A 22,897-nucleotide genomic window follows, 5' to 3' on the forward strand; every position below is an offset into this window, starting at 1 on the left:
CTTTACATATAGCTTGGCTTTGAATGCTTCATGAAGCATAATAATGTACGAGGCTAATTTACTAATTTCTGAGTCATGTATTGATGGAAATGAATATGGTCCGAAAAAATTATGTGGTATTTCCGGTGCATATTTCTTTCTTAAAACACCTTTGTGCATGAATCAGTACAGGATAATTATTTCATCACATAACTACTTCAGAATTTTTATTTATGAATGGTGTTGAAATTACTTTAGTTTGCACTTTTGTTTACATTGTAACAGGTAGAACTTCTAAGTGTTGCTAACTTAGCGACCGTGGCATTGGCTCTCAACATGTTAATATCTTTCTAGCGCAGGTTTAATGGTTAGCACTTATTCCACTTCATCAGCAATGATTTAGAAGTTATACAACTTTCTCGATCAATTATTATAAATCTGAATTATTATGAGAGATTTTTAAGGTAATAATAGTTTGTTAGGCAGCAATCTAGCATTTTTTGAGAGGTGTGGTCGAAATTGTTATCAGAACTCTATCTTTAGTCTAGAAATGTTACTAACAGTAATTATATATCGTTTTCGTTAATATTCAGTGTATAATCTGGAGGTTTTTCAAATTGTAATCTAGCAATGATCTAGCGCCTTTTGAGGATATTAGCGACATTTGGAAGACGCCAGCTGCAAGCAAGGTGAAGTATTGGAACACAGCGGCTGCCGGGAAGACGATAATTATGAGGCATCTTTCTTGCGTCTGAGGTTGGTGACTGTTGTACATACCTTGTTTAACTGATATATGGTGGAGGGAGCTGGTCTTCTGTATTTAGTAAGTTATAATTTACTTTGGGGTGGAAAGTGAGGTGGCCCGGCATGATTGCAGAGGGGAAGTCCTGATGTCTTTGTTTTTATTTTTATTTTTCGGTTATTTAGCCGTATTACATTTATATCTTCAAAAATAGTTGGCCTTACCATTTGTAGTGAATATACTCAAGGATTATATTTATGCAACAACCAGATAATTTTCCTCAGTTTAGGGAAATTTTGTTGGCTGCCAAATCATCAGAATCTCATTATCATATTTAATTCTATATAGTAATTTATCAGCCATGGATGTGCCTCAGTACTATATTCATAACTCCAGGTCGTTTTCTTTAGCTGAGGGAAAATCTAGCTGCCTGAAGGTTGAACAGACATATCAAGTACTGTACTTTCTTGGATTTTTTTTTTTTTCTTTCATGTAGTGTGTTACGGTATGTAGTAAACTGATCTTAGAGTTCTTGTTTCAGCTCACACTTCATCCAGTAATTCTAGAGATGTTCTGTACGTAGTTTCCCTCAAAACACACGTTGGTAATTTTTTCATTTCAGCCCATACTCAACTTGGCAAGAAATATACGATTTTTACCTCCTTTTTTTTTTTTTTATGTGATTTGTTTAATTTTATGTTCGTTTCTGTTGAAAATTATAAGCTTTTTGTATTTGCCCATACCTTTTCCCCAAACTGAGTTATACAGCATGTCATGTTAGTCATTACTTTATCCTAACCCCAGTTAACCTAACCTATTGTAGACCCCCAGAGTTCAGTCCTAACCACAGTATATTCTGACCTTACGTTAATTATTGGCCTCACAACCATATGTGCTCCCTACGTGTCAAGTGGGTTGGTGGAGGGTTAGTGCCCCTCCCTGTAAAACAAATAACTCGGAGTCAAATGGCCACCCCATACAGGATTGTGGCGTCTGGCAATAGATAGATAGATAGATAGACATTCATACCAGACTAGGAATGGAAGAGTGCCAGTTACCCACAGAGCTCTGGACTGAATTGCCAGGCATCCACTTATCCGATGATTGACTGGAGTAAATTTACATACCCTGTCCTGGCCGTCAGCTAACTGTATTAAAAAATTTACACTTTCTCCATTATTATTGATTTATGATGGACTTTTCATAGAAGAAAAGGTCTTTGTGAGGATTAACTTTAACATATTGGTGCTTATTGCTAGCATTAGTATACTTAGCAAAAGCCAGTTAATAATGAAAAGAAAAGAGTAATAATAATGTAGTTATGGTTAATTATTGTGTTTAAAGGAGGAGAAGTGATAGAGGTGGTAGTATGATGGTGATGATTGACAAAATAATAATACTGTAGTGAGTTATTGCCATCATATAATTACCGTCTCATAATTGTGTTTAGAGGAGGAGGAGGAGAATTGTTGGTCGATGATAATGGTAGTAGTGACTATGATGGTGGTGATAGACAGTGATACTAATACCATACTGTAGTGAATTATTGCTGTCATATAATTATCACAGTTGTGTTTGTGTTTAGAGGAGGAGGAGGAGAGTTGATGATTGGTGATAATGGTTGTAGTGACTGTTGGTGAATATAGACAAATAATAGTACTGTAATAATAATGTATTGAAATTTTTGTCGTTGTACAGTTAGTTATCATAATTGTGTTTAGCAGAGGAGAAATGATGATTGGTATGGTAATAGTGGTGGTTGTGACTGTAATGATCTTGATTGATGATGATGATAGTGGTGATCTTGATTGATGATGGTGATAGTGGTGAAATTGCTGATATCCTTTCCCTAGGTGTAAACGGGGCGTGGGGTGTGAGTCAAGATGTCCAAGAGGCCGCTGGAGGAGGGGTGCTCAAGCTCAGCACCCCCGGCTAAGAACCTGAAGGTGCAGTTTGAACCTATCCATCTGGGCTCCATCTCTACGCTGGACGAGATGGATATGAAGACGCTTAGATTCCAGAACCACAAGCTCTATCAGGTCAGTTTAATTCAGTAGGACTCTAATATACTTTCTTTTCATGTTTTTTTCTCTGTCTGTTTTGTTTTTCTGCTCAGCTAAAAAATCCCAGAGTATATACATGGCTACCAGTTTTATTTAGGCCAACACTCTCCATTACTAGTTCATTGTTTTCTTCAGCTGAGGGAAACACAAAGCAGTTGACTATTTTGCTGTTTTGAAAGGTAAGCACTGTCATTCACAAGGGAATGTCAGTTTGTTGCATGGGACAACCTGGCAGAGGTGGTTCCTTGCCTGTGGTTCATAGGTCCGCTCAGGCAGATGAATGGGTTGATCAGCAACAACAGCATCCCTCCATCTATCCATCATCAAATAACCTTAAATGTTAGGACTGAGTAATCAACCTGTGGGTGTCTGTATCCCTGATGGTTCAAAAAAGGATTGGATGGTGGATGAATGGATGGATGGATTGCTGAGTGGGATGGGTCAATGTGTGTTTTATTGACTTTAAAGCAAAAGTGTATTAAATGAGAAATTGTATGCTGTACCTTGGTATATTGTTCAGGAAAGCACTAGATGATTTTGTTTACTACATATTCAGATTGGCATTATCTTATGCAGATTTACACATACTGTATTGTCAGAAAAGTATAATTACCGTATGTTTACTAACTCTGCATTGGTATTTATGCAGAGGCTTGAGCAAAGAAAGAAGCTGGAGGAGGATCTGAGAGGGCGCATTGAGCAGCTAGAGAAGCGTCAGACTCAGAGTGACGATGTGCTGACTGTCATCAATCGTTACTGGAACCAGTTCAATGAAGACATCAGACTTATGCTGCAGCGCTTTGATGCTGAAACTGCTGATGAGTCTGAGACCAGGAGTGAGTGTCTGAGTTACTTTATTTCTTCAAGAAAAACATTTTCACTGATGAGGTCATGGAAGTCTCGGGTCAGATGGTTGCATGTTAGTATGTTGAGGCTTGGCCCCAAGAGGTGGCCACAGAGTTTCCTGCCATGGAAAATGTAGCCAGGGACATAAGGTGGAGTCAGTGGCATAGTGGTTTGTACTGTGGTAGTGTAGCCTCGGGCCACCATAACCTCCTGCACCTGTTCCCTTTTGAGAGCATGACAGAACCACCACCATACTACTTATCTGTGCATTTTTTCCCTCTCATTCACCCTTTACCTCCTTCCTCTGCACAGCTGTATTTTTTCATAACCAAAAAAATGATATTCTATCAGATAATGCAAGAAAGAGTAGAGAGCCAAGTAGACATAGCTTTTGATATGATTTAATTTTAGTAAAATGATCTCATTTTAGTAGATTTTGTGTGTTACCTAAATATACAGCACAAGGAGTCCTTATAGGATGTGTTCTACAGCATAACAAATTCTTCCATAAGGTTCTGGAAATTAAGAGGAACCGACAAATCACCTTTTTTGGTAATGGTTGAATTTTCTGTAACTTTGAGTTTATTACAGTTCTCAAGGTCATTTTTAAAAGATTGTTCATGGCTGTAGTGTATATATTAAATTGCAAAGGAATTACCAGTTGAAGTTCTATCTTCCTAGTTCCGTCTGAAGAAATTTACAGCTGACGAAATACAATGGAAATCCTGTCTTTACTAGTGTGTGTTGCAAATGGTTCGATTTTCCCCTTATATATGCATCGAACATTGGAAGGATAGTTATTTCTCTGTCTGTGCAGCATCAGCAATACAGAAAATGTTGCTAGATTAGTTGGTACACATCCCTGGCTTGAAAAGAGGCCTAGAAACACCAATGTGAATTTACTTTATTTTGCAGATGAAAGTGAAGCCACAACCTCCTTCCTAACTCAGCTGTCAACCTGGGACCGAGAGGAGTTAGATGAGAAGCTTGTTAATCGGGTACAGGTGTCCAAACGTGCTGTGGCCAAGATCGTACAGGCGTTTGACAGACTCCACCAGCGTAATGAGAAGGTGGCCAGGGCTCTGAAGGGAGAGGGACTGGAAGGTGGTACGGGTGAGTCTTGTGGATAGTGTTTTTAGATCTTATGCTTTTGTGTGTGTGCATGAGAGAGAAAGTAAAGGCTAAGAATTTGGACAGGAGAGAAATGGGTTTGTACATAGGTTATATAGATTGGATATGATAAGATTGTAATTTTTGAAGGATGTATTAGTAAGGAGATTTGTTGATAATAGGGTGGGAGGGAGAGTGCTTTGATGGTATGGTGATATGGAGAGATTAAGTATAAATAGGATGGTAAAGAAGGTATATCTGGGTGAGTTCGAAGGTGGGAGGAGTAATGGTTGGCCAAGGAGGTAGATGGACGTTGTAAATGATAGTGAGAAAGCAAGGAATGGAAGTTGGGGAATTGGACAAGAAGCTAGTTTGTTTGCTGGTGTTTGGATGTTTGGCAACGAAGATTGTTCAGGTGTTTGTAGGAGGGCACTGAGAAAGTTGCTCGTGCCACTTAATCTGGATTGCATCATCTTTTGTTTATTCCTCCTGATACCAAACATTTTTATTCAGCACAGGATAGATTTTTTGACTGGAGGGGTTTGATGTAGCCTTTATGTACCCTATCTGCATTAGAGGCTTTTACAGAGGTGAATCAGATCATCTGTTATCAGTAAGATGACATCAGCTGAATTCAGGCAGTTAAATATAATGAAGGCTTGGATGATTTGTGAATTATTGTGTGGCCCTCTTCACTGTGTGTGGTGTTGGTAGTTTTTCCATTGTTATGCTTTGTGTGTTTGTGGATTATACTTCACCCCATCTCTAAATGGGAAAAGGTGTCATGATGATAAAGAAATTACAGTGATAATGGATAAATGTGATGAATTAAATCGGTGTTTTTGTATGTCTTCATTTTCAGTAGTGGTTTGCATCCATTTCCGATAGTTGAATATTTATGATAATTTTTCCAGAGACGCTGCCACCCCTGGAGGAAGGAGTGCGTGAGTTGAACACAGAATTGCAGACGGAGAACAAGAACCTCCATGCACAGAACTTGTCCTTCCATGAGCGTCACCATCTTATGTGTCTCAAGGTAACATATTATCCTATTTTTATATTAACTGGTAAGGGGTTGGCAATAGCCAACACCTACTTTCGTCATAAGATGATCCACCGGTATACATGGAGAGTAATGAGGAGGATGGATGGTGAACTTGTTGAACGAAAGGCAATGATAGACTACGTGTGTGTGGATGAGCGAATGAGAAGACAAGTGTTGGATGCAAGGGTGTGGAGAGGGTGGGGGAATGGAGTCTCGGACCATCACTTAGTGATGGCCAAGGTAGAGCTGCAAAGAAAGTGGTTGAGGAGGCGAAGGGGAAGACAGGAGGAAGCAGCTCCTGTGAGAAGAGTGGAGAAATTGCAAGATAGTGAGAAGAGGACAGAGTATAAGAGCATAGTGGAAGAAAGATTGGGAAGGTATGAGCTAGAGCAGATGGAAGGGGTGGAAAGACGTATGTAAGATATTCACGGAAGAGATAAGCACAGCGTGTGAGGCGGTTTGTGGAGTGAGGAGGAGATGCAAGGGTGTGCAAGGGACAGCATGGTGGAATGATGAGGTGAAAGCGAGCTGTGGAACAAAGAAGAAGGCATATGGTGAATGGTTGGCGAGTAGAGGTAGGGGAGAAGATGAGAGAGAGAGAGAGAAGTATATGTGAGCAGGAGAAGGGAGGTTAAGAGACTGGTGAAGGAGAGTAAGAAGAAAGTGGATGAAGAGTTTGGGAGGAATCTGAGTGTGAAATGGAGGGAGAGTAAGAAATTGTTTTGGAAGGAGGTAAAGAAAGTAAGGCAGTGTGAAAGGGGAAATAGTAGGGGAGTGAAAGATAGGAATAATAGATTGTTGGTGGAGAAGAGAGAGAAATTGAGGAGATGGAAGGAGCACTTTGAGGATTTGTTGAATGTAGAGAGTGAGAGCAGTGTGAGTATAAGTGGTTGGGGAATGGCTGGGAGAAGAAGAGATGAGAGGAGGGAGGAAGAGATCAGTAGGTCGGAAGTAGTGGAAGCGATGAAGAAGATTAAGCTGGGAAAGGCCCCAGGAATTGATGGAGTGTGTGATGAAATGCTTAGGTATGGGGGTGAGATTGTTGTGGAGTGGATATGGAAGTTGTGTAGATTGGCTTGGGAAGAGGGAAGGGTTCAGAGGACTGGAAATCAGGTATAATTGTTCCTCTGTACAAAGGAAAAGGGAGAAGAAGTATGTGGTAACCATAGGGGTATTTGCCTTCTTAGTGTGACTGGTAAAATATATGGTAGAATACTCATTGATAGGGTTAGGCATATGACAGAGGAGCTAGTTGGAGAAGAACAAGGGGGATTTAGGAAGGGAAAAGGGTGTGTAGATCAGATATTTGTTCTAAGATGTTTAGTGGAGAAGTATCTAGAGAAGGGAAGGAAAGTGTACGCTGCCTTCATGGACTTGGAGAAAGCTTATGACAGAATAGATAGGAAAGGTATGTGGAAGGTATTAAGAATATATGGAGTGGAGGGGAAATTGTTGAGTGCTGTGAAGAGTATGTACGAGGGAGCTAGGGCTACGGTGCGAGTGGATGGTGAGCTGAGTGAGTTCTTTGATCTCAATGTGGGACTGAAACAGGGGTGTGTAATGTCTCCTTGGCTGTTTAATATATATATGGATGGGGTCGTAAAGGAGGTACAAGGTAGGGCAGTGGATGTGGGGTGGCCTTAATGAATGAGGTGAGATTTGGAAGCTTCCGGTGTTGCTGTTTGCTGATGATACAGTATTGTTGAGTGAAGATGAATGGGAGTTGCAAGGTTTGGTGAATGAATTTGGGACAGTGTGTAGGAGGAGGAAGCTGAAAGTTAATGTAAACAAAAGTAAAGTTATGGTGTTTGAGAGGAATGAAGTCACAGAGTGTGCAGTGAGGTTGGATGGTGAGGATATGGAGAATGTGAGTGCATTCAAGTACTTGGGTAGTGTGATGAGTAAGGATGGAACTTTGGGGGATGAAGTACGTGAAAGGGTACAGCAGGGAAGGAAGGTTGTTGGCACACTGAAAGCAGTGATGAGAAATAGGGAGGTGAGTATGGAAGTTAAGAAGTCACTGCATGATGGTATTGTGATCCCTACCCTGACGTATGGAAGCGAGGCGTGGACCTTGCAAGAGGGGAACAAGTCAAGAGTGAGAGCAGTGGAAATGAGTTACTTGAGAGGAGCATGTGGAGTGACATGGAGGGACAGGTTGACGAATGAAGAAGTGAAGGAACGTTGTGGGGTAGATGTGGATGTGGTTGAAAAGATTAGGAGAAATACACTGAGGTGGTTTGGACATGTGGAAAGGATGGAGAATGAAAGACTGACTAAGAGGGTGTATGTAGGTGAGGTGGAGGGAGGGAGAGGGAGGGGTAGACCGAGGATGAGGTGGAGGGATGGAGTTGAGAGGTATATGAGGGAGGGGGGGGTGAGTTGGGGGGAGGGGAGTCAAATGGTGGGTGACAGAGTGACTTGGAGGCGTTTTGTCTGCGGCCACCCTTTGCGGGATTAGGGCGTCGGGCTATAGATAGATAGATAGATAGATATTAACTTTTTGGATTTAAAAGCTAAGCTCTTCTTCTTCCCCCCCCCCCCCAAGTTTGGCTTTGCCTGTTCGTAACTACCGATAGATCTTCAGTTTGTACAGATTCATTATGTATGTGCATATAATTCTTCTACTTGAACAGTGTACAGATATGACACCTGTGAATTCTGTAGAGTACTTTTATTAGTGAACCTTCAGTTTGTGTTCTTTGTGTTCATTATGCATTTCTGTGTTGTTGTTGTTGTTGTTATTATTAATTATTTTCTACAGGTGGCTGAGCTGGAGGAAAAGCTACAGGCCATGGAAACGGAGAAGGCAGAGATGCAGAACCGTATTGAGGACATGGAGTACGACCTGAACCGGACACGTTCCCGGTGCGAGAAGGTGGAGACTCACTTGGCCGATACCTGCCAAAAGCTGAAGGCCATACAGGATGAGAGTGGTGGTGGGGGGACCCAGGGTGTGGTCAAGCCTGGCGAGGGGGTTCCAGGGGCTAATAAACTCTCATCTGCTATCAATTCTAAAAAGGTGTGTATGTAATGTACTCTCCTGTTATCAGTATTGTTAGTAGTAGCAGTAGTAGTAGTAGTAGGAAAGGAGGAGTAGCAACAGTATTAGTAATAGCCGTGGGGAAAAGTACTGTGTGGTGAAAAATCAAGAGTAAAAGCAGTGGAAATTGAAATGTCGATTCTGGTGTGTGAATGTTAGATGCGCTTGACCAATACACACCGCAAAATGAAGCCTGTACAGGATGCGAATGGTGGTGTAGGGAACTAGAAAGTGGACAAGCCTGGTGATGGGGGCTAATAAACCCATCTACTATCAGTTGTGAAGAGGTGAGGAGCTGATAGACTTTGCCGTGTCGTACAAATGAAATGGCGAGATTCATGATGGTGATGTAATAAGGGTAAAGTAAAAAAAAATATGCTACTGGATGAAAGTGTTTTATCATACAATATACTAGTAAGTTCCCACTCTATACCTCAAGAGGATATGCAGTGGTTAGAATGAGTATGTATGTTTTCTTCTGTTTTTTCCTGCCAGTAGAGTTTCCAGGTCAGATGGCGCTGGATTGTTGCTTAGAATACATAACTCTAGAAATTGTTAGAAATACCAGTAATGCTAAAATCTCTAAATTATTGCATAATATCGACAGTTTATGTAGAAAATATGTACTGTAGTTGATTTCTTATGAGTGAGGCCAGTCATTCTTGCATTAAATATCGGAACTGAGTAGACTTGCTTCAGGCTCCTACACTCCTGATGGGGCACGAAAGGATTGGATGACTGTGACTGATGAAGATTCCTAAAACTGGGACTAAAAGGAGATTGGACAGGGAAAGGAATGGATGATGATGACTGATGATGATAATTTTTTTAACTGGGACCAAAAAAAGATTGGATAATGATGGTGTTGATAATGATTTCTTACCACTAGCCATCAACGTTTGGTGCTAGGCAGATGTGAAGATCTCTGAATATTATTAAATTATCACCCTCTCCTGGCAGATGGAAGAGCTGAACAGTGAGCTAGAGGAACTGCGTGAGTTGAGTGCCAAACGCCTGGACGAACTGGAGAAGAAAACCAATGAGCACAAAGAAGCGTTGAAGGAGGTGGAGCGGCTCAAGATGGATGTAAGTAATGTGGTGCTTTTAGCGAGTCCTTTACCTTAGAGATGTGAGTTTGGGTGTAAGGTATTTGGTCATTGTGAAATTTGAGTTTGGTTCAAAATATTTCATCATTTAGAGATTCAGGTTTGGATGTGGCATATTTGGTCAGGTTTGGATGTAAGATATGTGGATTTACTCATCTGCCTCATCCGTTATAGTTTGGAGTGGGTGATGGGAATTGATAGCTAGTTTGTTATTACAGTAAGTAAACCCTTTTCATTATTTTAGATACTATTTTTATTCAGATGTAAAAGCCAGATGAGAAATCCAAGCATTCGGAGGCCTAAACCACCATTTTCTTAAATCTGAGTGCTCAGAGATATAGGCAAGCCCCTGTGTTGTAATAATTATATTTAGAATACCTTTGGTTAGATAGCATGCAGCATTTATGAGGGTGGTCAGCAGAGAGATAGGGTTATAAAGCAGTGTTAGTTTTTTTTAAAGCAGTGTTAGTTGTGACAGAGTGACTTGGAGGCGTTTTGTCTGCGGCCACCCTTTGCGGGATTAGGGTGTCGGGCTATAGATAGATAGATAGATAGTTAGTTTTAGAAATGTAGCCAAAAGGATGCTTGAGTTTAGTATCATAAAATTTCAGTTTGACAGACTCACATAGTTTTTCTCACGAAATTTATGCCACTTGTGCAACATGCAGTCCTCTGGGTTTCATGCAGTTCTTTTAGGGTCATGGCCAGATGAGCCTGTGGCCATAACAACAACACAGTCTTCCTAAATCTAACCTTTTTGGGAACTTGTATTCTTACCATCTGAATATATTTTTAATCTGCCCATTCAGCTACGGCAACTTCCGGAAAGTGTGATTGTGGAGACAACCGAGTACAAGTGCTTACAGTCCCAATTCTCAGTGTTGTATAATGACTCCATGCAGCTTAAGACCCAGTTAGAAGAAACTCGCCACCAACTGCAGACCAGCAAGAATGCCCACCTTCGCCAGATTGAACAGATGGAGGTAAGTTTCCTAACCCACACATGTTATTACTGGTCTTGGTGAAGGATGCAATGCCAAAGGAAGTCTGATAAGATGACATATGCATCTTTGATATCAGGACTGGCCATTAAAAATCATTATAAGGCTCTGGCATCATCTCATCACCTTCTCCCTCTGTATTGTCACTTTTCAAGATGGAATGCTGTCAGATGTTTGAGTGTAGATTTTATGATATCGCCTCACAGCCAGGATTTAACCATCCAGTTTTTGTTTCTCCCAGAGTGAGGAACTAATCATTCAGAATTTCTGTTTTACCAAAGATGGGAACTTACTACTTATAATTCATTTTCCTCCCTCCTTAACAAGTAACTAGCAGAGGTAATCTTAATAAATCAGGGATGTGTTCCAAAATATCATCTTTCTTTGCAATTGGTACTGTAAGCCAGGGCAAACTGGATGATCAGCTTTTAAGGTATCAGTGAAACTGTAATATGCAGTTTTTCTTAGATTTACTTTAAAATAGCAAAGAAAGGGCAAACAATGTGGCATATATCAAGAAATTATTGAAGCGGCATAGTGAAAGCTGTCTGATATCCCCATAGAGTGAATAACTGACTATTCAACTGTGTGCACAGGTGATAAGGCAGGGGCAATGAATGATGTGTGAATAATAATGTTGATAGTATTTTCATCCTCTCATCCTTCTTTGCCTTCTTTGGAGAGATGGGGTGGAGAGGTATATGAGAGAGGGGTGTGTGAGTTGGGAGCAGGGGAGTGAAATGGCGGGGGACAGGGCGACTTGGAGGCGATTTGTTTGTGGCCACCCCAAACGGGATTGAGGCGTCTGGCAATAGATAGATAGAGATAGTATTTTAAAGTGTGAATTTTGATTGGTTTTCCCCCCAGAGTGAGGAGCTAACCATCCAGAAGAAGTTGCGTGCTGAGGTGATACAGCTGGAGGACATGCAGGCCCAGGTGCGTAAGGAGTACGAGATGTTGCGGATAGAGTTTGAACAGAACTTGGCGGCTAATGAACAGACCGGACCAATCAATAGGGAGATGCGGCACCTCATAACGTCACTACAGAACCACATAACACAGCTTAAGGGAGAAATACACCGCTATAAGAGGAAGTACAAGGAAGCTGCCACTGAAAGCAACAAGGTAAGAATGGCTAGATTGTGTGGTATAGTAATTTCTAAGTGCTTTGGTAAACTGTTTCTTGACACTTAAAGATGAGCAAAGTTTGTTAAAGTAATTGTGGAATAACTACAGTATAATAATTCTGTATGTAGGTAAATGGAAAATAGTTCTAGTTGTAGTTCTGGTTTCTTTGGATGCTTATTGCCTTTGACACTTCTGCTTGTTTCTTTTGCTTAGTGTAGATATATTTTACCTTAACCCCTTTGATACCGGACCTCCTACAGCACGTGATGTGGTGTATCCCAGCTTTTTCCCATGGTGTACTGGTGCAGTATTATACCAAATAAAAGTGTCATGTATTTTATGTAACAAGGAACTATTCTAAACCGCTTTGTAGTAGATCTGAATGGAGTAAATTATATATATCAGTAGTAATAATAATAATAATAATAATATAATAATATAATAATAATATTAATAATAATAATGATAATTATCATCATCTACAATACTAAAAGAACAAATTACAAAACTCACATAGAGAGGAAATTACCTCTCAGTCATAAAAGTATTTGAAAGCATCTCTAGGTGTTGTAAGGGGTGAGGGACCTAGTGCCTGAGAATTGTGCAGTGAAGCGTGGTTTTTCTTCCGGCCGCTTATCATTGAATATGTCCGACACCAAGCACCAGCCTCCCTCCACGACATGTTTCTCAATATCACTCATTTCGTCACTTATTTCACTGCTTGAGAGGTCGTCATCACTCTCAGATCCACTGTCATCTGGTATGAATTCTTCACCAGAACTATCACTGAGCTCCTCTGCCATGTTGAGAAAAAAACGGCAGAAAAAACAGCGAAAAAAACAGCTCAACACCCCCCTGACTGACCACAGTAGGTAACTGATTGGTTGAGCTGGCTTGCTGATAGAGCATAGACGTCACAGAGTCCCTAACCAAGAGTTCCCTGTGATTGGACGAGACCGAAAAGGGGAGGAGCTAAAACTGGACTAATAGGTGTGTCCTGCATTCTGTATCAACGCCTGGAAGCCTGGGCCAGCTGTGCTGTACTTCCCAGACTCATCACAATAATATGACGTCAGGGAAACGTCGTGGCCTTTCCGACCGGATGGATCATGACGTTGTATTTACGTCATGGTACCGAAGGGGTTAAATGTTTGAACTGAGTAGCATAGCAGCCTATCCCTGGGCCCCATGCTTCTGATGGGGCACCAAAGGATTGGATGATGGATAGCTGGATCACTGAAAGTGCTTGATAAATCTCAAACCCTGACATGTATTTGCAGGCAAAAAGAGAAGTAGAGGAGCTGCAGCAAAAACTGGCAGCCCGACAACGCAGTGCAAGTGTCAGTGAGCGTCAGGACAGTGTCAGCAGTGACCGAGGGGATGGAGCAAAAGACCAGGTGGGCACTGTAATATCAGACACTTCTTTTTTATTCACAAATTTTTCTCAGTTTTGTATCATCTTGCCTTTTATCAGTTCAGTGTTTTGTTACATAAGCCATTTCTGAATTTATAATTACATGCTGTACCATTTTGTATCGCCATACTATCTACAGTGGTATGGCACCTTTACCTTTTATCCACATTATCACCTCACAAAATGCCACTCACGGATGTGTGAGGCTGGTCACTTTCATCTTAAATATCAGGACCAACTTGCCTAGCCCCAGGCTCCTAAGCTCCTCATGGGGCAGTGTAGGATTGGATAATGAATGAATGAATGAATCACCTGCCAGTTTTCTTCAGCTTAGTAGGCTTGTACAGTACTGTACAGAATTGGTGACCATGCTGATGAATGAGCTTTTTTTTTTTTTTGAGTCATTATGAAGTTACACTGAACTTTGAAATGAGTCTTGTACTCGCAGCTTGTCAGCCCTTAGGCAAGATTTTGCACACCACTCAGGTGATATTTGACGTATCCTTTGGTGCTAGCTGAAAAGTAAAGAAAAAATATCACACTGAAAGGATTAAAGTATTTGGTGATATTTACACATACAACTGTTATCTGTGGGAACCAGTTGGTGAAGGAGGGGGCTATTGAATCATGTGACTCCTCTGAGATGATGATGATGATATTGATGATTCACTGTCAGTTAGCCAGTTGGTGAAGGAGGGTATGTGCTACTTCTGTGATATGATGATGATGATTATGGTTATATGGATGGTTCTAACTCTCAATCAGCTGGTGAAGGAGGAAGGCAGCGAATCTTGCGACTCCTCTGGGCCTCCATCGTCATCCGTGCAGCAGGCCTCAGCACCAGTGGGGGGACCCGGGGCTGCAGGAGGGGAGGACAAGGCCGGGGAGGGTGGGGTAGAGCTCAAGAAGGAGGAGGGTGAAGAGGAGACCAAGGTAAGAGAGGGTTGAGTTACTTCTTTGTGTTCTGTAAGCCTTTATTTATCTCCTTCAGGTTGGTGATGTTTTTTGTTTTCTTTATGCTACTTCCAGATTTTATTGAGCTCTGGGGAGACTTGTAGTGAAAGGGTAATTGAAGGCTATTACTTGTGTGCTATGGAAAGCCTCTTGTAAGCTGAATAAAATCATAAGAGGGTAGCAAGAATAAAATTGAAAAAGTCATCATTGGACAGAATGGGTATATAGTTGATAAAATCCAAAATATTTTGATTACAACTGCCTGCAACATGATAAGGACAGGGAGGAAGGGGCAGAATTTAAAGGGAGGAAGATGAAGAGGAAACCAAGATAGAAAGGTGTTGTGCTTAAAAATTATGTGTGCTTTGTCTGTACACTCTATCTGTCTATCTATTGCCAGACGCCATAATCTCGTAAGGGGTGGCCACTTGACTTTGAGTTATTTGTCTTACTCATATCTCAGTTTATTCCATTGTGTCCGTTTATATTGTCATGTGTAACAGAGGTATTATGTGTTGCTGTTTGTAATTATGTGTTGCTGTTTGTAAGCAGCTTTGTATGGTGATTTGATTTCTGATTGGCTAATATAGAAATGTGCACTCAGCTCACTAATGTCTCTTCCAATTGGGTATTTAGTAATGTAAGGATTGATTGTTATTTTCAGTACTTTTTCTCACAGTTTTCCATTAGAATTTTGCCATAAATATGCATAGCCAAAGACAAAGAACTTATAGAGCATAGGAATACCCTTAGTTAGTTGGCCTTTAGTTGACCGTTTCATATATTTTTGGAAATTTTCTGTTACTGCACTTGTAATCACCTCAGTTTCTTTCACTTATTTACTACAGGATAATGAAGAAGGAGGAGAGAAAAAGGAAGACAAAGTGAAGAAGGAGGCAAAGAAGGAAGGGAAGGAGAGCAAGGATGGGGGAGGAGGAGGGAAGCAGGGAGGAGCAGCCCAGCCAGCCAAGGACTCCAGGGAGAGTGAGATCATCCGGAACCTAAAGTCAGAGCATAAGTAAGGAATCGGGGAGCTTTTATAATTTTGTATTTATTTTTGGGGATGCTCGTTAAAAAAATAAATAAATAAAAAAAGGTCAGATGAACGTGTATGGGTTGTCAGGATTTTGAAGGCTTAAATGATATGTAAATGATTGTGTGGGCCATTTCAGTGAGTATGCTGTTTATAATTTTCATATTCTTATGATTTGCATATCTGTGTGTTTGAATCCTACCTCTCTCCATCCTCAGGTAGGAAAAATATCAGGATAGACAGTTTTTCCTTGTTGTTGCAGGTGATAAAATTCTTCTCACACATATTCTGTATAAGGGTACTAATTGTAAAGAGTGTAGAGCTGGGATCTGGTAACGGAATCCAGCCTGGTCTGATTCTGGTGTAGTTCACTAATTTTCCAGAAATCTGGTGTTGTATGGTTGTGTTATCTGTTGTTATGTTGGACATGTCCTTGACCTACATTTTGTTTCTGGTTGTGGTGGAGTAATTTAGTCCAGTGTAGCCCCAGCTCTGAAAGGGGAGGGAGGGAGATACCATTCATTCATCAGTTCATTGTTGCCCTATCAGGAGTGTAGGAACTCTGGAGGGAGAAGAGAGAGGAAAAAAAAAGAAGGGAGGGGGGGGGACATTGAAACACAGGATTACTGTGAATTTTGTATGTTGCTAGCAGCCATGAGTCTCGTACTTCAGTAAGAATAGAGATGACTATTTTTGTCATTTAATTAATAAAGTACCAAGTGGAGAGCTATATTTTGCACTTCCTTACACACTGTGAATTTTGGTAGTTGGTCTTGGATTGATGGTGAAATTGATATGAATGTACGGTATTTTTTAACTGCAGTTTAATTTCTTGCATGGTTGTTTTACAGAAAAGCAGTGAATGACTACCGAGAGTTGAAGCTGTTGCTGGACATGTATAAGGGTGTAGGTAAGGAACAGCGGGACAAAGTACAGCTTATGGCGGCTGAGAAGAAAGCCAGACAAGAAGTGGAGGAACTCAAGGCTCAGGTATGTTATACTCTTTTCACCATAACTTGTTCCAGATTTTTGTCTTTTTGCAGCTTATTTCATGGACCAAATGACAATCCTGGCTCTACATCATTTTCATTAGCACACCTTGCTGTTCAGCACTACTTTTGAACATTAATTTATTTTCAGAACTTTACTTTGAAGTGGAGAGTTGGCAGTTTTAGGCCAAGTGAGAGGGAAAAAGTGTGGTAGAGTTTCACAGGTCACTCTTGCTGTTGGTGTGTGGACTGGGTAGCCAAGCACAAGGACCCAGCTTTCCAAATGGGCACTTGATAGTTTGATAATGGATGGATAATTGTTGAAGATGTTTACTGCACATTAAATGTTTAGAATGGAAATTATTCCAAGCTTTTTGAATATTTACCAGGTGATTAGGTAATTTTCATATTTGTAGGGTTAATATCATGTTGTCTCCTTAGGTTAAGAAGCTACAAGAGAGCAAGAGGGAGGAGCGTAAGAAGTTGGCAGACGAGGAGGCCATACGTAAGATTAAGCAGTTGGATGAGTCGGTCCATCAATTGCAGCGGCAGGTGGCTGTACAGAAGCAGGTGAGGGTAGGCTGTGTCCATGGGTAGTCAGACTTGGTTCTCTGATAACGTGTTTAATCCAGTGATGTATTTTATGAGTTCATTCTTCTTACTTATTGATGATTTATTTATATATTTTTATTTTATGGATGGATGGATTTATTTTTTATTTTTTAACTGGAGGAGATAGGTGTAGCCTCCATTTATCTCCTTCACAAAAGGGGCTTTTTCTCAAACTGAATAAAATTGTTTAGAGGTGAGAAGACTGGAGTAGAAAAATGCATCATCATAGAGAAAGTGTTGAGTTGATGAAAAAACCTTTGCACTTATCACTTTCCCTCTCCCATCATATTTTCTGTCACTAACTCCATCTCCGTATACTTAAGGAGGAGGAGACACTACTGAATGAGATGGAGGTAACAGGCCAGGCATTTGAGGACATGCAGGAGCAGAACATCCGTCTGATCCAGCAGTTGCGGGAGAAGGATGATGCCAACTTCAAGTTGATGTCTGAACGGATTAAATCCAACCAGATACACCAATTGGCCAATGAAGAGAGGAATGTACTGCAGGAACAGGTGAGATCCATTGAAATTGTCATAATAAAATGAGTGGTTTAGAAGGGGAAGACCTTTTAACTATACTTGTACCGAGAGTAGTGCTTACCTTCAGGTGGTTATGCATGAATGACAAGTCAGATACGGTACCGTAGTTTCCTGTGCTCCAGGAAACTGTTTATGGTGCTTGATGGTAACCATACTGCTGTAACAGGTAAGCATTATTGTGGTCTAATGGGTTTAGTTGCTCCAGCTGGATATGGCCCATAAGGATCCAGTTGTAATAGTGTTTGGGCTTTACTGGCCACTTGATTCCTCCCAGAGGTGAATGGCAGATTTCACCTTAGCTCTCTTCCTCTGCACTCCTGCTGGGGCAGCATTGGATTGGATGCTGGTTGATAACAACAGCAATTGTGAAAGCAACCCTGAATTCCCCCTTTCCCATCTTTCCAGACCAACACACTAACAACTCAGGTGGAGGCCCAGAACCAGGTTGTGCGTAAGCTAGAGGAAAAGGAGCGTCTGCTGCAGAACAACCTGACCACTGTAGAGAAGGAGCTTAGTCTGCGGCAACAGGCACTGGAGATGCATAAACGCAAGGCCATCGAGTCTGCTCAGTCTGCTGCTGATCTCAAACTCCACCTGGGTAAGTACTTACCTATTAGTATAATGTTCATTGCACAGGTTATTTATCAACCTTTAAATGTTCTTTGGTAGTGTAGTCTTGGGCCCCTTCCTGTCACTGAAGGTAATATGGGATTGGCTTTAACAGTTGATAGTTCTTTTCACTTCTACATCATCAGTTGTTTCTGGATCCCACTTGATCCAGTGCTTATAGTAGTTTACAGCCATAGTTTGAGGGATATACTGGTATTGTTTTATAGTTAGTCCTGTCTTTAGTTAATTATTATTATTATTATTATATTTTATTTTATTTTATTTTTTACTCCTTTCCTTGAATTATTTACCCCATATTGTTGTCTGGAACATGCATATGAAAACTGAATTTAAAATGTCATACGTTGTTACCACATTTAAATACCTTTAGAGGAAATAAGGCCTTGGTTCCGTAAATTACATGGTATGGTTTCCTTCTCTTCCCCACAGAAAAGTACCATGCACAGATGAAGGAGGCACAGCAGGTGGTGGCAGAGAAGACCATGGCACTGGAACAAGAGGCTTTTAAATACAGGAGAATACAGGTCAGCATATACCACATTTTTCATTAGTAGAACCAGGGCTGTGTGGCTGTGAAGGAGTTTGTGGACCATTTCACTGGGCATGCTGATAACCCTTTCATGCACAGCTATGGGTTTCTTGCCCAGCTGTTCCATACACAGTGCTCTTCTGATTGAAGGAGGTCTTATTGGTGGTTTAGTGACATTTTTCATTCAAAATTTATTTTCTCAGGTTCTGTGATTTTAATAAAAACAGTATACGGTACTAGTTTAGTAGATGATGGTGATATTGTTTTTATTATTATTATTAGTTCCTCGTCCTTCTGCCTACGGGGACACTCCCTCTTCTGCCTTTCTTTCCTTCATTCATTCCTCTTCCTTCTGCCTGTGTGTGACTCTACACTGAGTGACAAGCCAAATGCTTTCCTGTACACAAGGAAACCATTTAGTACGTTGGGTGGTAACCATATAGCCAAATTTTGGCACCTGGTGGTTTAGTGGGTAATTGTTATGCTCCAGTCAGATTGAGCCTGTGAAGGTTTATATCCAAGGGATGGTTGGGGTTTATTGCTCACGTAATGCCACTCAGGGATGAGTGAGGCTGGTCACTCTCATCTTAAATGTCAGGACCAACTGCCTAGCCCCGGGCTCCTACGCTCCGCATGGGGCAACATAGGATTGGATGATGGATGGATGGATATTAGGCTTTTATTATTAATACTGCAACTTTTATTCTGGGTTGATGTATCCATAGGCTTCAGCTCAGTTAAGAGATGTCCTAAAAGTAATGAATGTGTGAAAGAAAAATTCCTGAATTAATTTACCAGCATATTGTGTCTACAGGAAGAGGTGGCCAGTTTAAGAAGGAAGGTGGAGCGTGCCAAGAAATTTGAGATGGTAGACCGAGCAGACGAGGTGTTGATGGAGGAGATAAGGGACTACAAAGACACCCTTACCTGTCCATCATGCAAGGTCAGACACATGCATGACTTACTGTACTGGCAGACTTTTGAATATCTTCCTTTGTATCCATCTGGGCTTTATTGTATTGACAGGCTTTTAATTATCACCCTATCTGTTCATGTGGGTGCCATCTTACTGGTTTATTTTCAGTTATCTTCCTGTCTTCCTGGGTGCTGGAGTGGACACCTTCATGTGGTGGCACCAATATGACTGCGTTGCTCCACTGCCTGGTCTCACAAACTTCCCTTAGTTCCCTCCCTATTCCTCAAAAGGATGGTGGACTCAGAAGGGTAATTTCAGCATATAGTCTGCTAGGTTCACATTCAGATGAGCCTAGAGTGGCAATGTCTACTACTACTACTTCTAACCATCTGTCTTTATGACCAGACTCCTTAATTTCAGAGCAGGTGGCCAGAAACAGATTACCTATATGTCACCCTGTCTTTTACCATCAAGCTGCTCTCCCTCCATTACACCACCTTCATTCATAGACCACTTCACCTCATCCTTGGCTCCCCACTTACTTTTTCGTTCTCGTTTTTGTTTTCGTTTCTCCATTTTTATTTTGCCTTTGAAAATATGTTCTACTTCATGTGTTTTAGTAGATGTGTGTGTTAATTGTGTCACTAGTATTCCACTCAGGCTATTAGTATTATTTCCCCACCGGAGAGCTTACATACTGTTTGTGTTAATTGTTTCAGTATTCCATTTTGTGAAACTGAAAATATTTATGATCATGTACTGTTTCAAGGTTTTCATGATGTGTGAACAATTATTTGTCACATTTCACGGAGTACGGTATGCTGTGTGATAGGTGAACTTTTTTACTTTCTCTTTCTCTCTGTTTTTGGATTCCACACCACCCTGCCTCATGGAGGGGGGTACGGTTGGGATAATGATGATGCTGTATAGTTTTGTAATCTTTTAATGAAGTTCTGTTTTGGTGTTTTGAACTGTGATAGTATATCTTAATCTTTAAGCTCTGCAATATATATTTTTAATAACTAGCCATCATTGTTTATATTGTACTCTAGTTTGTTGATTTTAACTAGGTGGAGATTTTAGTCATTTTGTAGCTTACGAGTATATCACATAGCTTAGTGGCAGAATCAGGTAATATTATGGCACTACATCTTTGCCATAGCACCTCTTTGTGACTAGCACTGTACTTAGTGTTAATATCCTGTTACAGCATAGCATATGTCCTTTCCCTAACACCTCGTCATGGCAAGCATCTTACTGTAGTGTTGATCTCTTGTTACAGATTAGCATTCAAGACGGAAAGGTGGCAGTTTCACACCTAGATAAAGTGAACATAGTGTAGTATCAGTAACAGAGGTCATTCTTAACATTCACATTTACAGGTGAAGCGAAAGGATGCAGTGCTGGTGAAGTGTTTCCATGTGTTCTGCTTTGACTGCCTGAGGACGCGATACGAGACCCGACAGCGAAAGTGTCCCAAGTGTAATGCGGCTTTCGGGGCGAATGATTACCACCGTCTCTACCTCACCTAAGATGGCCCCACGATGGTTAACTTTCTTTGGTTATATATGGACACCTCGTATGTTTTCCAGCACACCCAAATGGTAATTCCTGGGTACTGTTAACCTCAGATACAAGAGGCTGTTCTAACCTGAATTAAATTGCCCCGGAGGCTGTTGACATAATGGGAATAAGAGGGGGTGTGTGAGATAGGTAAGTGGGGCACCAGTACTGTGCTAAATGATCAAGTGGGTGAAGTTGCCTGAGTAAAATAATAAGGAATTTGCATGAGGAGGTGAAAAAAGGCCTTTCTGTGTATGGTGAAGGACTGGTAGAAAAAAAAAAAAAAGTCCCTTGAGGTGGGTACAAGAAGTCATTGACATTTCATGAGGTAATGATAAAAAAATAAGTCACTTCAGGAAGGTATGAGAGGTCCTTTGGTGTTTAATGAGCCGTAGTTTGGCTGCAGTTACAGGGAAGGTGTCACTTGGGCCAGTGTGTAAGAGAAGGTCTGTTGGGCTGTATGAGATAATTTGGTGGCAGTAACTATTAGTAGTGATTGCCCCAGTTCCATCTGAATTGGGAACCCAGTGGACTATACCCTTCTGCAGTCCACCAGCCACCTTTTGGAGGTTTGGGTAGTAGTTGAGGGGTGTTTGTTTAACCAGGCAGTTGAGTTGCCTGGTCATATCATTGCTGCATCATGATGGTGTCCCCCTGTTGCATCAGCTTTTGTAGTGAAGGGATTATTAAAGAGAGTATATGAGAGGCCCTTGTGAGTGGAATAAACAGTGAGGGTGAGAAGTGCATTGAATACAAAAACTGGGACCTAAACAATACTTGTGGAATGGGTCATTGCTTCTGTGATGATGATGATTATATTTGGAATAGTATGCCTCCTTTTTATTGATCCTTTGAATGCAAAAGGTCAGCATGCTGTTTGAAGTAATTTAGGATTGTGATTAATGGTGGTGATGGTGGTAAGACTTAGTGCAAAATAAAAGATTGCCAGCAGCCACACAACATTGAGTCACACTTCTAACCATAGTTGTTGAGTAACCCCAGTCTGTCTGGCCAAGCAGACCCATCAACTGCAGGCAAGCAACTGCCCCTGCACAGCTGTCCCATAGCAGTGAACTGATTTTCCCTTGTGGCATACATTACCTCACCACAGAAAGGTGTGGGAAAGAGGAAGAGTGTGGAGGTTTGGTTTCTGAATGGATGACACATTTGCCTCAGACTCCAGTAAATTCATGTGGCAGCACTCACAGTAACGTAAAGGTATGCCTTGGTAATGAAGGAGATGTATGGTGTAACAAGAGGGCTTTCTGATTAAAACTGTTTGATGGCAATCAGTGTAAATTCATAAGCACAAAGGTGGGGGGGGGAAGAAATGATAAAAATATGTAGGCCTTTGCCATCTTGTAAAAGCATTGTGTGGCAGATTGCAAGAGGTTCAGTCAACCCCTCCAATCCAATGATGTCTTTTTCATTTTATTGCTGCATCCTTCATGTGATTTTATTCAGCTTTGGGAGAAATATCAAGCTGTGGAGGGGTAATGGAGACTTCAAAACCCTGTCACTACTAATGGCTTCACCAAACTTCAGAAAATTGCTGGGAAGTTGCAAGAAAAAAATTAAAAATATGGGGTTCAAGGGGTTAAGCTGAATGAAATCATGTGGTGAGTCAGTCACTTTTGTTTAATTTCATTTCC

At 41.0% G+C, this 22,897-nt stretch overlaps 1 protein-coding gene across 1 annotated transcript; it reads left to right on the plus strand.

Moving 5' to 3' along the window:
* Nucleotides 1-670: 670 nt before the first annotated feature.
* Nucleotides 671-22,132, plus strand: Bre1 (E3 ubiquitin-protein ligase Bre1). Its single transcript, XM_080281907.1, has 19 exons — nucleotides 671-735; nucleotides 2,575-2,760; nucleotides 3,434-3,620; nucleotides 4,546-4,743; nucleotides 5,655-5,776; nucleotides 8,550-8,807; nucleotides 9,789-9,914; nucleotides 10,744-10,917; nucleotides 11,803-12,060; nucleotides 13,344-13,460; nucleotides 14,243-14,410; nucleotides 15,280-15,449; nucleotides 16,316-16,454; nucleotides 16,895-17,023; nucleotides 17,389-17,580; nucleotides 18,013-18,205; nucleotides 18,667-18,761; nucleotides 19,581-19,709; nucleotides 21,065-22,132. The coding sequence occupies exons 2-19, from the start codon at nucleotides 2,605-2,607 to the stop codon at nucleotides 21,212-21,214; spliced, it is 2,961 nt and encodes a 986-aa protein (XP_080138033.1). The 5' UTR covers nucleotides 671-735; nucleotides 2,575-2,604; the 3' UTR covers nucleotides 21,215-22,132.
* Nucleotides 22,133-22,897: the final 765 nt, after the last annotated feature.

Source organism: Coenobita brevimanus, chromosome 11, assembly GCF_032717465.1.
Source record: "Coenobita brevimanus isolate Jiangsu-jjx chromosome 11, ASM3271746v2, whole genome shotgun sequence".
NCBI lineage: Eukaryota > Metazoa > Arthropoda > Malacostraca > Decapoda > Coenobitidae > Coenobita > Coenobita brevimanus.